General features: G+C 41.9%; 2 protein-coding genes across 3 annotated transcripts in view; one reads left to right on the top strand and one right to left on the bottom strand.

Moving 5' to 3' along the window:
• The first annotated feature begins 327 nt into the window (after positions 1-327).
• Positions 328-1909, top strand: vma12 (vacuolar ATPase assembly factor VMA12). Of its 2 annotated transcripts, XM_028962465.1 has the most exons (7): positions 328-457; positions 598-784; positions 870-943; positions 1027-1116; positions 1201-1243; positions 1335-1447; positions 1611-1909. In XM_028962465.1, exons 2-7 carry the CDS (start codon positions 604-606, stop codon positions 1704-1706), a joined length of 597 nt encoding a protein of 198 aa, XP_028818298.1. In that variant the 5' UTR covers positions 328-457; positions 598-603; the 3' UTR covers positions 1707-1909. The 2 variants fall into 2 exon arrangements, with proteins under 2 accessions (XP_028818298.1, XP_028818299.1); XM_028962466.1 differs by lacking the exon at positions 1335-1447.
• Positions 1910-2170: 261 nt separating this feature from the next.
• The window catches only part of smtnl (smoothelin, like), a 20587-nt gene continuing 9793 nt past the window's right edge, over positions 2171-12964 (bottom strand). The window contains exons 2-9 of the mRNA XM_028962464.1: positions 6586-6667; positions 6222-6494; positions 6076-6138; positions 5567-5633; positions 5349-5492; positions 5141-5261; positions 3585-3736; positions 2171-2813 (exon numbers count right to left, since the gene is read on the bottom strand). Coding sequence (XP_028818297.1) covers positions 2687-2813; positions 3585-3736; positions 5141-5261; positions 5349-5492; positions 5567-5633; positions 6076-6138; positions 6222-6494; positions 6586-6592 — 954 coding nt within the window. The 5' untranslated portion in view covers positions 6593-6667 and the 3' untranslated portion in view covers positions 2171-2686. The remainder of the gene's footprint in view (positions 2814-3584; positions 3737-5140; positions 5262-5348; positions 5493-5566; positions 5634-6075; positions 6139-6221; positions 6495-6585; positions 6668-12964) is intronic.

The following is a 12964-nucleotide window of genomic DNA, read 5'->3' as shown; positions in this document are numbered from 1 at the left end:
AGTGTCTATTAATATATTTATGATTTTAACATCAGCAATTTTATTCATTTAAATGTATGCGTACAAAACGTAAAATTCACGATCCGCCGTCAATAACATAAAACATTAAACACGCAACTTAATTCTGCGATATGTGCCTCTGACCTGGCAACGCCTAACAATTCGCCATAAAAGTTGAAACATGTAAATGTAAACGTCACTATAATTTGTCTCGGGATTGTGCGTTTCGACATGTTTGGCCACATCTTAAATATAATTTACATTTTCAAAGTAATGCGTTTACCTTGTACTTGCATAACTGATATTTACCTTTGGTACTTTTATTCTGGTGAAAGTTTAACCCGGAAGTTAAGATGCCGGAAGTTTTGCTCGGGGAGACGCTGGGGAAACGTTCCGATTTCGAGTCGCGGCGTAACGTCAGCCGCTGATGTGTTCGTGAAAAATATCCGCTGTCCAGGTACACGGCGAGCCAGTAGTTTGCAAATAGGGTTCTGTGTGAGCTTTTAGCTTGTAAATATGCTCCTTTGTACTTTTTTATCTCAGCCTCGTAGCCTTAATCGGTTGTTTTCCCAAATACATTCTTTTGTCGTTTCTCAGTGGAGGATGGCATCTTCATTTGCTGTCGGAAACAAATTCCGAGAGCGGCTCAGAGAATTGCTGGATGGGGGACCTGCAGTTCCGCACGACCTGCAAAAAGAACTGCACTCGATTCTTAATGGGGATGCAGAAACGATCCTGTCTTTTAAAACTGCAAGGAAACTTAAAACCTATCTTCAAGCTGCTGGTGAGACAAGATCGAAATCATACTGTCGTACATTGAAAAAGCAGAGATGTTAATGTGTTAATATATATATTTATTACAATTGAAGGGCATGAAGTGCACCTTCATGAATTATTAGACGACAGCACACTGTTCTTGCCCAAGTATGAGCCACCTCCACGTGTAAGTGTCCTGGACACTTCTGATGCACAGCTACAATTTCATGAGAATGGTAGAATAGAACTTGCTTTTATTCTGACTGGCAGAATCCTGAGTTGGTGGCTCGTCTGGAAAAGATCAAAGCCAAACTGGCGAATGAAGAATACGACAGAATAACACGCAACGTGAACACTCAGGTGAAGTCAGCGGGATGGTGAAGTGCTGTTTTCTGTGTAATGCCGTGGCTTGTCTGAGTTAATGTGAGTGGTTCTCCTGTCCAGGAAATTAGTCGTCACGGAACACTGGCTGGTTTTGGAAAGCAAGGTCGGTTAGTTTTGTTTCTGTTTTACATGAGTGTTAATTTTATTTCCAGTGCATTATTGACCATCTGCTACTATAAATCCACTCTTTAAAGTGCGTTCTGTCAAAGCTGCTGTGGTGACTGTCTTCAACTTCCTGGTGACCGTGGTCGCTACGTTTGCATGCGCCTACCTTGGCAGTCAGTACGTCTTCACTGATACGACTGCTGTAAGAGAATTCATCCACAATGCTTCTTATTTTTCTAACACTTTTTATTCTTAAACACCAACTGTGCACATTAAATGAGTGAAAGCAACTGTGTATTTGTAATGTTTTCGATGTACTGCATTTAAAAGAAACTATTTCCTCTTTTTCGTTTCTTTCTTTCTAGAGGGTACTTTCTGCAGTGATCGCAGCATCCGTGGTTGGGCTGGCGGAGCTTTATGTTCTGGTCCGGACCATGGAAGGAGATTTAGGAGAGCCATGATTCATTTCAGTAGCAATGTCACTTTCATTTGGACACATTCCAAAGGGAAATTATGCTCATTTATTTTAAGGTTAAAAGCCATGTTCTGATTAAAAGTGTCTAAATTTAAATTAATGTAATAAAGAAAAGGTCTGGATCCCATTGTAGGTCATTTGTTAGGGCTTGTATTTGGTTTTGTGCATTAAAATACATTCTCCCTTTTTTGTCAGGCATTCATCTACTTGTAACATCTAATATTACATATGTATCTTTGATTGAATGTCAGAAGTTAAAATTCATATCGTCACCAAGTGTAATAATCTTTCTTCTTTAAATTTTCTATAATTTATTCTTTTTGCATCTTTAGATATGTATATGTACAGTAATATGACTTAAATACTTCAATTGGTAATTAATCTTAAATTAAATATTTTGCTAACTTCATAACTTCCACTATTATTCATACATTCCAGACACGTTCCAGAAAATGTGAAAAAGTGAAGATTTATTTTAAAACTTTCATTTCTGCTTCAATAAATCACAAAAAGTTCACACTGACCCAAACTCAATTTTTGGTATGATTTTACGAAGTAAGGAAGTCTTACACCTGTGCTGGTGTTTGAAACCACACCTCTATAACAATACAATTTGTAGATAAATAAAGACAAGTCATTAAATCATAGAGGCTTTAAGAAACCGTATCTCCTGTGCCTAGTAAAATATGCTGACATGAACAATGCTCTTATATTCAGTTATATGTTCATAGATGCTTTTGTAGTCATAGGACTGATTCAAGGCAGTGACACAGTGCTTACACAGTGAAGACGTTATGTGCTAATGAATAGTTTCAGCATTGACCCCTTACACACTATCACACTTACGCTACTCCTTCACAAAAAGCAACTGCAAAGCTTTTTTCTTATTTTGTATTTTCTGGCACCCTCCTCAAGGTGGCAGCACTGTCCGTTAGTTCCGGGTGGAGTGTGACCGCCAACAGGTCCTCATTCGAACTTGCGCAGATGGTTGTAGAGGGATTGGACATAAGTAAAGACACACATGGGGTCCGGCTTCCGCCCCATCACCATCATGTCCTCCACCTCGATGAGTCTGTCACAACCAGCCTTTGTCCTAAACCACAACAACCACATGAGAGCAACAACACTTATTTCTTGAGAAAGTTCTTGCATGCAAATTAACAAGTGAAGGTATGAATCCAGTGGGCAAGAATGTGGTTTAATGGTTCTGAATATGCCACAGGCAGACTGAAGGTTTTATTGGGTCTGTTTTAGCTGCTAAAGCATGGTGATGTCAGGCTGCAGGATTGTGGTGTGCTGACGCAGTCTGCTGTCTTAAAGTGTGGATTACAGACACTATATACAGAGATGCAGTGGAAAGTTGCAAAACATTATCTCCTGTTCACCACAGTAACATGGCACATGACAGCTGCTCATAATTATAATTAACAACTTGCTTTTAATGTCATTTTATTATTTTGTTATATTTAATTTATACAACAGTAAATTGGCATTTTGAGATCTTGTGGGAGGGGAGTGTCTTTTCATTTATAATTTGCTCTTATTACTTTGTTTGTGACAAGCTGCCGACTGAATGACATTGCTGAAGAATATATATTCTAAGACAGCAGCCACTCAATAAAGATATATATAATCTACATAAAGCAGAGATATGGAACATTTTCACTGTGGAACATTCATCTAAAAATCACAACACTCATTTTTTCATACATCTAAAAAAAAAGACAGAAGTCCATGCAACCCTATGAGTTATTGCCCTGATGTGTTGATCTACTGAACTGTAGCAAAACCTTAATGCAAATCACTTAAACATGACAGTATTGAAAAAACTGATATGGAAATACAAGGTGGCTTATGTACTCACTCAGCAGTGCCAAATGCCAGCTCAAAGTTGTGCTTTCGGTCAGCAGGGGTCAGCAGGTTGTAGTCAAACTCTGTAGGGAAGAAGGAGTGGACGAGGGCACAGAAGGCCATGCCATCGCTCCAACTGGACGAGAAGTTCTGGATGTCGATGTTCTGAGGTAAAATGAAAAAAGAGAATCTGTGATCGGTATCAGTGCACTGGAGGTCACGCGTTGGCAGGGCTTCTAACTTCTAACTATCTCTGGAAGGGGCTTTGGCTGCTCACTTTCAGGCTTTGGTGTTCTCTGCTTGTCATGGAAAATAAGGTGCTCGGATATCACTCCAGCCGAGTGTTTAAATGCACTTTAAATCGGTCTTGACCATGACTGAAATCCCTTCAACCAAAGCCATGTGCATGTCGTCATTTTGTAGGTGGTTCCCACTGCAAAAAGCCTTCAGTGTCAATGGGATTTCAGAAGAGCTGTGGTTGAAACCTGCGGTCGGCTGGGATAATATGGGTCTTACCAGCGGCATTTCCATGACTTCTGACATTTTGTGTCCAAGAAATTAATATCCTGCTGTCATTTTGCCAAAAACAGTGAAAAATGAACTACGACTCCTTGCTGTCATTGTGCAACTCCTGTAGCACAATGGAAACATTGCACCAGTCTTTGAGGCCGTTAGCAGAGATGTAGTGTATGCAGCTTGCTACTGTCACAAACAAGTATGTTTTCTAGCAAAACAACATGAACATCTTTGAGAGAAAAGACTGCTTGCTGGGTGCCTGTCTGTTGGAGATGAGAAAAGAACTATGTTTTTTGATGGAGTATAATTATTTGTCATACAGAACATGATCCCACTCTGGTCAATACATCACATGTGAATACATCGATATGTTGCATACACAGTGTTGCCATATATACAATTTTTTATATACATACACTGTTCAAAAAATAAAAATGCTCTGGATGCTACACTGACAGACACAGCAAACCTTCTTGGCACAGCTCGCATTGATGTTCCATCCTGGATGAGCTGCACTACCTGAGCCATGTATGGGTTGTAGACTCCGTCTCATGCTACCACTAGAGTGAAAGCACCAGCAGCATTCAAAAGTTACCATCAACCAGAAAGCATAGGAACCGCTAATTAATCGGTGTTGCTTCCTAAGTTGTTTAAGAGTTCCCTTCATTTTTGAGCAGTGTGTATATGTGTATGTGGTTGAAGTGATTGTCACATGTGATACACAGCAGCACAGCACACGGTGCACACAGGGAAATTTGTCCTCTGCATTTAACCCATGAGCAGTGGGCAGCCATGACACGTGCCCGGGAAGCAGTGTGTGGGGACGGTGCTTTGCTCAGTGGCACCTTAGTGGCACCTTGGCGGACCGGCAATCGAACCGGCAACCTTCTGATTACGTGGCCGTTTCCTTAACCACTAGGCCACCACTGCCCAATACCACACACACACACACATATATATATGTGTGTGTGTGTGTGTGTGTCTGTGTGTGTGTATGTTTCATTGTTTCATTGTTTGTGTATTATATTTTCTTGTGTATGTGCTGGTGCTTACCTGGTAGCCAATCGTTTTGGAGCGGCACCACTCTAAAAGAATCTGCTTAATGCTACTAGCGCTGGACACACCAAAACTTTGAGAGCGCTTCAGCTTGGGTTTGGACTCAAGAGATTTAGGCCTGATGGTGACAAAAACAAGACAGGAGGTGAGGTGTAAGATGTAAAGAAGAGATCACATGATCCCTGTATATGTGTTTGAAATGTACCTGTTGTTCTCAGAGTCTAGCCGCTCAAAGATGGAACGGCGTGTTTGGGCACCAATGCTGCGGGGTAGCGTCTGTGATCTCACCAGCTCCCGTCTCCTCTCAGTGCCTCGGCCAATGGACAGGTCCCCTGCCACGTCCCCACCCCTGAGGGACACAGAGAAGAGGAGCTCAGCAACCAGAAGGAAAAAACAGATGTTGTCCTGCCTATGGTACAATACCTGTCTGTACTGTGCTGTACAAGTCCTGAGTATGTGACCGACTTTGAGGGCACCGAAGATGCTCTGTCTGAAAAACGTAAGTGGATTCTGGTGAGATATCAGGCTGTGAAAGCATTCCCAAAAAAATTATGAATATAGAAATAAGAAGCATTACAACTTCTGCCAGACAGTGTATCTAGTGGTGAATCTCAAACTTACAATCAGTACCACCCCATTATTTTAACACATAGCTGCTGTGAATATTATGGATAAATAATACCACAGTTTATGAACCAAGGATATACTGCAGTCCTGTCCACACACAGCCATGGTGAGTGCAAGTTTTTGAAATAACCTTTAGGTCAGTTATGTGTGAGGGTAGTCTTCCCCCTGTCCACTGTGCCAAAATTCCTCTCTTGCCCTCTCAGAGACACGAATACATGCAGTTCAATGGTTCCATTTTATATATACAATATGACTTACAGAAAGTGTCCTGTCAGAGAAATTTCAGAGAAAGGCATAAGTCTCACCAGTTAATCGAGGGGATCCCATAGTCCTCACAGGACTGGGAGTCCATGTCTTCACAGAAGACACTACAGTAAACAAACAAACTCTAAATGAACAAACAGTCCAACTGTATATGGGAGAGAGGAATGAACTGTAGTACCAGTCCCACCTGGCTGACTGGGAGACTCTGTCATTGTGTGCATCTGATTTTCCACTGTGGGCTGCAGGGTGGAAGATTGTAGGTCTGCAACAGCGGGAGGAAGCGGCTGCATTGGGCTGCTGGGTGAATCCGGAGACTTCGTGACCGAGGCCACAGAGGAGTCAGCAGTTTTTGTGGTGGCCGTAATGGGCAGGTGAGGCATGGCCATGGCTACTGGTGTTGGGTGTTCATGCTGGGGTGGGGCGCTTTCTGTCTGATCTACTGTACTGTTTTCTGATTGGTCTAAAGATGGATAGATGCATTATGATAGATGCGAAAATGAAGTTTTCATGGCATACACATGTGAAAGCAGACAGGTTTTGAGGGCTATTACCTGGCATGACTGTGTGTCCATTTTCCAGTCCGGTGTGAGATGGAGTAGGATCGACCTCGATAGGCTCCTCCCGTTCAATACTCTGCAATGGAAGCAATTGATTCATTCAGTGCGCAACCGATTCATGTACCTGTATTGAGTAAGACACTCATGCTGTTACTCTGCTTTACTCTTCCTAACCTGCCTACAGTCATAGTCAAAAGTTTTGAGAATGACTCCAATACTGTTTTTTACAAAGTTTGCTGCTTCTGTTTTCATTATGGCAACTTGCATTTACTAGAGAATGTTATGAAGAACGATCAGATGAATTGCCAAGTCCCTCTTTGACATTAAAATGATCTTAATCATTTCAGCGATCCTCTCATTAACATTTACATTTACATTTATAGCATTTATCAGACGCCCTTATCCAGAGCGACTTACAATCAGTAGTTACAGGGACAATCAGGGACAGTCCCCCTGGAACAACTTAAGGTTCAGTTACCCACTAGGCTACTACCACCCTGTGAGAGTGTTGAAGAGAACGATGCTGGAGATCATTCTGTCCTGCTGATTGAGTTAGAATAGCAGACTGGACACTGTAAAAGGAGGGTGATGCTTGAAATCCTTGTTCTAACCATGGTTACTTGCCATGAAACATGTGCAGTCATCATTGCATTGCAAGGATATTGCTGCTACCACGATTACACCGAAATCAACCAAATCGGATCAAAAACTTCAAGATGAGTGGTTCAAGCGTTGTAAAGAAGGCTTCAGGGTCCCAAAGTAAGTCCAGCAAACACCAACACGTCTCCTGTAGATGATTCAGCTGCAGGATCGGGGTGCCACCAGTGCAGAGTTTGCTCAGGAATGGCAGCAGGCAGGTGTGAGTCCATCTTTACTTTACTTTACTTTATTTTGCAGACACTTTTATCCAAAGCGACTTACAAGAGGAAGACACCAGCAATTCTCGTTCGATTTCTATAGCAAAGAAGCCACTTCTCTCCAAGAAACATATCAAAGACAGACTGCTATTCTGCAAAAAGCACAGGGATTAGACTGCTGAAGACTGGGGTAAAGTCATGATGAAGCCCATTTACCACTGTATGGCAGTGGTGGCCTAGTGGTTAAGGAAGCGGCCCCCTAATCAGAAGGTTGCTGGTTTGAATCCAGATCTGCTGAGGTGTTAAATGCACAAATACAGAAATACAAATCTACAGAAAAAACTGTTTATCAGCTAAAATATATTTTCATAAGTTGATTAAAGTGGGACAATAAATTGACATGTTTGACCAAATTCAGTGTAGCTGTTGTTTTTGATCATGAATGTGCTCCATGAAATCATGAAACCCCACAACATTTGCCATATATGCACTAATCTACAAATTCACAGGGTCCAGTGCAACTTTCCTCCCTAATATGGTCAGAAACAGTCGAGAACTAATGCAGGGGCACAAGACTCTCATGGGATTTGATAATCTAATTACCTGAAGATGAAAGGGACACTGTCAGAGTGTCCCTGGCAAGGTCAAGTGAGAATTGTTGTACAGCCCATCTAAATTCACTGTCAAAACCAGCACAGAGGTCCTTTAATCATCATAAATATTCCCTCACAGTTTTAATTGCTGAAACCGCCCATTGCTGTGGTGTGCCAGCCTCCAATCTATTTTTAATTCCTCAAAGCCGTTCAATAGCGCACTCTTGAAAAAAGCCCCAAAATAGACGGCAATGTGCCTCTGACATCCCGGCAGAAAATAGACCAGATATGGAGCCGCAATCAGATGCAGTGCTGTCGTTGCCATGGCGTGTTTTGTTGTGACCCCCCCAATAGCTGTGAGTTCAGCCCCCCTCCCATACCTAAGCATTGGGCTAAAAGAAACCCAGCGCCAGTTGTTCTGCTTAAAGGTCAGTATCAAGATGCAAACATGCAAATCAAAACAGGGACAATGTTGTCCATCCGATGCAATCCGAGTCCACTCACAATCTCCCTAAAAACAGCATCTTCAACCATGTGACCAAGACTCATTTACAGCATTTATCAGACGCCCTTATCCAGAGCGACTTACAATCAGTAGTTACAGGGACAGTCCCCCCCTGGAGCAACTTAGGGTTAAGTGTCTTGCTCAGGGACACAATGGTAGTAAGTGGGATTTGAACCTGGGTCTTCTGGTTCAAAAGCGAGTGTCTTACCCACTAGGCTACTACCACCCAAGACTCAGTACAGTGGGTACTGATACTGACAATCATGCTCTATATGCAACATTTTTGTGTACATTTTTTTTTCACTGAGAAATACACAATAAAAAGGAAAAGTTTATGTCTGACCACAAGAAGCAGTCAGTAAAGCAGCAGCCAGGTGACATCAGCAGAGAGGAATGTGTGAGAGGGGCGTGACTTTAAGGTCTCCAACAGCTGGACGTCCCACTGGGAGACCAAGGTAGAGGGAGACAAAAAAAAGTTCTAAATGTACAAAACAACTCCCCTGCTCTGGCTTTACACACAGCACGTAGTTTAACCTTCATCACATGTACACTACAACCCTCCGTGACACGTAACGAGGGAGAAGGATCCACAGGATTACTTCCTTCCTGCGCAGCTTTAAATTTCTCCCAGGAGTGGCACAGAAAGTGACGGCGCCATTATGGAATTATAACTGAGTCCCCTGCTTTAGGGTGATAATAAAGAAGCGCCTCTCCCCACATAAGATCCCCTGAGAAGATCCCGAAGAATGCGTCATCATATTATCAGCAGGAAACAGTAATACTACCTATAAAGGGAAAATGAGAAAAGTCATTTTGGTTTCTCTCTTTTGACCTGCCAAGGTGTATCAGGGGGGATATTCCAGATATCCTGTTTTTGGGAAGCCTCTGCGCATGGAGCCATGTGGACAGCAGCAGGGCTGCCGGAGAAGCCTGATTGTCTGGGGCGCAGAACAGGCTCCATGGGAGAGGCACGCCATTGAAAAACAGCAGGGTTCATCTGCAGCTACGCCTTTAAATCCCGAGACTGGAACAAACTGAACTGACCCAGACAATGAGCTTCCTTCTGAGAAAGAAAAAAAAAACCCCTTCATGGGAGTTTAAATGTCAGAGCAGTCCCCCGTGAGCTGTCCGGGACACAACGGCAGCGTTTTACTTTCTGGCACCATGCCGGACAATCGCTGGAAAGCAAACAACAGCGGGTCATGATATCCCGCTAGTGGTACATGATGCATGATGGGACAGCAGAGTACGGCTAAAGAGAACCTCTGGGACTTTCCTCATCAAGACTATCACATCGTTTCCTTTTCAAGCAGACAGAAATAGATGAGAGATAAAAAGAAAGGAATAAAGAAAACAGAACAATTAAAATATGACAAAGCAGTGCAAATATGATGAAAATTTGATGCAAAAAAATGTTTTTTTTTTTTTTTTAAAGAGCAGAGGCAGAGACAACAAAAGGAGGACAGAGGAGGAGGAGATGCTGCTCCCTGTTTAACTCCGGCTGATATCCGAGATCCCCAGGGGCTCGGAGGGGCTGAGGAATGGAACGCGACAACAATGGGCGCATACTGTCACTGAACATTCAGGGCTGAGTGGGTTATTCCCGCATCTGTCACTCAGCTTTTTGGCCACAGTCTCAAACCCAGCCAGCTCATACGACACGTACTCACGCATTGTACTTATCCAGTCGCAGTCAAAATTTGGAAATACAAGTAAAAAGAGAATCGTTTGCGCGGTATGAGGGTATTATGTGAACAAAGCAGTGAAAGCTGAGCCTTAGTTTATGGAAACTGAGATCAGCTGACCATTTTTAACAGGATGAACCAGTTGCAAACTCCAAAAGCTCCATATACAGAACTAAGATACCAGACATTTGCCATCTTGAAGTATGTGCAATCTGTATATATATATAAGTATATATAATATATATATAAGTATATATCTATATGTTCAGAATATTCTATAATTTCTAGAACAGTTCCTATATGAGGACCTGATCAAATGTCTTCATGCTGTAATAGATTTGTATGACAAAATGGCCATGTCTGAAAACAGTGTTGTGTTTGCATTTCTTATGAGTCTGCATTCTGTTTAAAGGTATTCAAAACTGGATTTGCATGCCATTTTTTGTTTAGCAAATTTATATCTGATTAGTATCAGGACCAGTAGACCAGTTTCTGTCAAACACAGTAGTCCAGGAGGGTCCTGTCCCTCTGTAATTTCCTCCTGGAGCTCACATCTGGATGGGAAGGTGCAAACACCTGTTCTTCAAAGGGGCCATGCAGGTTCTGCAATTGCTCCCCTCTGCGAGGAAGGAGGCTGAGGAGAGACACGGGGAGCCATCTGAACAATACAACGTCTCCGCAAATAAACCTGGGACTGTGAGGCTTCCGCTCCTTCATGAGGGGATCTGGTGTGCTCAGTATGTGCAGAACAGTACAAGATTTGCATCTTTTCTTACTGTCTCTTCATTTCCTGTATTGTTTTGCACCAGTCAAAATATATTCTCTTATGAATAGAATTTACAAATAACAAATGTGCAGTTATAGTAGTAATATACAAATATTTCATATTTTCATTCACTTATGTTAATGATCATCTCTTGAAGCTTATGATAATAAATATGCACAAAGGCTGAAATTATTCTAAAACACATTCTGATGAAAATATTATTTCCTAGATTCGGTTTTTCATAATAGGCTCTGCCATAGTCGCCATCTCTCATCTCTGGCTTGTATCTTACTTCCCATGATAAGACTTATAAAGCAGCATCAAAACAATTATTGTGCCTGTAGTACATGATCTTCATCACCCCAATGCTACTTCATCAGGCTATAAAAAGTACCATTGTCCCTTTAAATTGACAAGCAGTCTTGCAAGCATCACTTGATATGTTAGGTCTCATTTCATTATATTTGTCTAAATATCACTGAATCTTCCTTCTGTTATGTTGTCAATGATCATTATTGATACAGGGTAATACTTTACTTATAAAAAATACATTAATTATTTTATGACGTTAAAGAAAAATCAATTTTGATGCATCCTGTTGTTCATTTAACATGTTATTTAATTAACATGCAACATTTGTTTTATAAGTGATGGTTGTGCTTTGTCATTTATTGTATTGATAATGAGTATTTGTCTAGATCATTCTGCAACAAAACTGGAATAAAATTGCATAAAAATGTATACAATATTTTTCTCCACAAGTACTTCAAATAAAAATTAGATATTAGTTTAACATTTAGAGAATCACCCTACAGAATCTGCAATGAGTGCAATGACAGGGCGGCTTCTAGAATTTGCCTTCAGCAGATGACGAGCCAAAAGGAGGGTTCGAATGAGGACCGTTTCGTGCTTCAGGCGGTGGAAGCCACCCGTCTTTTGCAGGACTGCACAGCAGCTGGGACACAAGATCTAAAGGACTTAGCCTGGTCTAGAGTTTCAGCCCACCAGCTGAAGAACTCTGATCTCTGCCATGACCAACACTAGATCCAACAGAAGATTACCTTTAAAGGTCCCCTGTTTTTTGCTTTTATATCGGTCTTAGTGGTCTTAGTGTATCTGAAGTCTCTTTCCGAAATTCATCCTTGGTGCAGAATTACAGCCACTTTATCCAGTCCCACAATGAGATTACCCCAGGACGCGCCGTTTCGGTGTCTGTAGCTTTAAATACTAATGAGGAGGAGAGAGGCGGGACCAGAAGGAGAGCGGCCATCATCACCATTCACCAACAACAATGTTTGGCACTGACGGAAAGTTATGTTGCCGTTTTTCCAGAAAAAAAATAATTTAACCCGCTGGTTCTTCAGTCTCGCATGATGGAACTAAAAAATGCATTTGTGTAAATGTTTTACATCCAATTATCAAGCAACTTCAGTGCTTTGCACATTTGGAAGCCATGACAGTTGATGGAGATAATGTTTTAGGGGAGGGGTGGGAAATTCTCTTGGCAGAAAAAGCATGAGAAACGGGAGGTAACCTTTCCCCTTATGACGACATAAGGGGACAAATTCCAGATCCAACCATCTGAGCTACCACTCTCTGAATGGCGAAGCAGAATGACCAAAGCACTCTATACATGCCGCCCTTTCTAGCCTCTGCAGGACCATATACAGGGCAGGGGAACTCATATTAATGTTAAACAATCTCACACAGTGACATTTTCATAATAGAGGACCTTAAAAAGGAACACTGGTTCCTCTGCACCAGTGCAGCAGTCTCTCAAGCAGTTGATGGGCCTAAACAAACTGGGCAGGTTCTCCAAGTTTTTTCCAGATTCTCTTCATGGGCCTTCATGAGCGTGCTGCTCAGCCAGTAAATAAGAGAATGATAAACCTGTAGCCACGACAATGAAAACACACACCATTGTCTGGAATTAATTAGTAGAACCATGGGTAGCACGGGAGCAGCCA

The sequence above is a fragment of the Denticeps clupeoides genome, chromosome 19 (genome assembly GCF_900700375.1).
Source record: "Denticeps clupeoides chromosome 19, fDenClu1.1, whole genome shotgun sequence".
Classification (NCBI taxonomy): Eukaryota; Metazoa; Chordata; class Actinopteri; order Clupeiformes; family Denticipitidae; genus Denticeps; species Denticeps clupeoides.
This window is presented reverse-complemented; position numbering and strand designations above follow the sequence as displayed.

Coding starts and splice junctions, on each gene's coding strand:
- vma12 (XM_028962465.1), top strand. CDS start 604: ATGGCATCTTCATTTGCTGTCGGAAACAAATTCCGAGAGCGGCTCAGA. Junction 785..869: donor AACCTATCTTCAAGCTGCTG/GTGAGACAAGAT, acceptor TTACAATTGAAG/GGCATGAAGTGCACCTTCAT. Junction 1,448..1,610: donor TCTTCACTGATACGACTGCT/GTAAGAGAATTC, acceptor CTTTCTTTCTAG/AGGGTACTTTCTGCAGTGAT.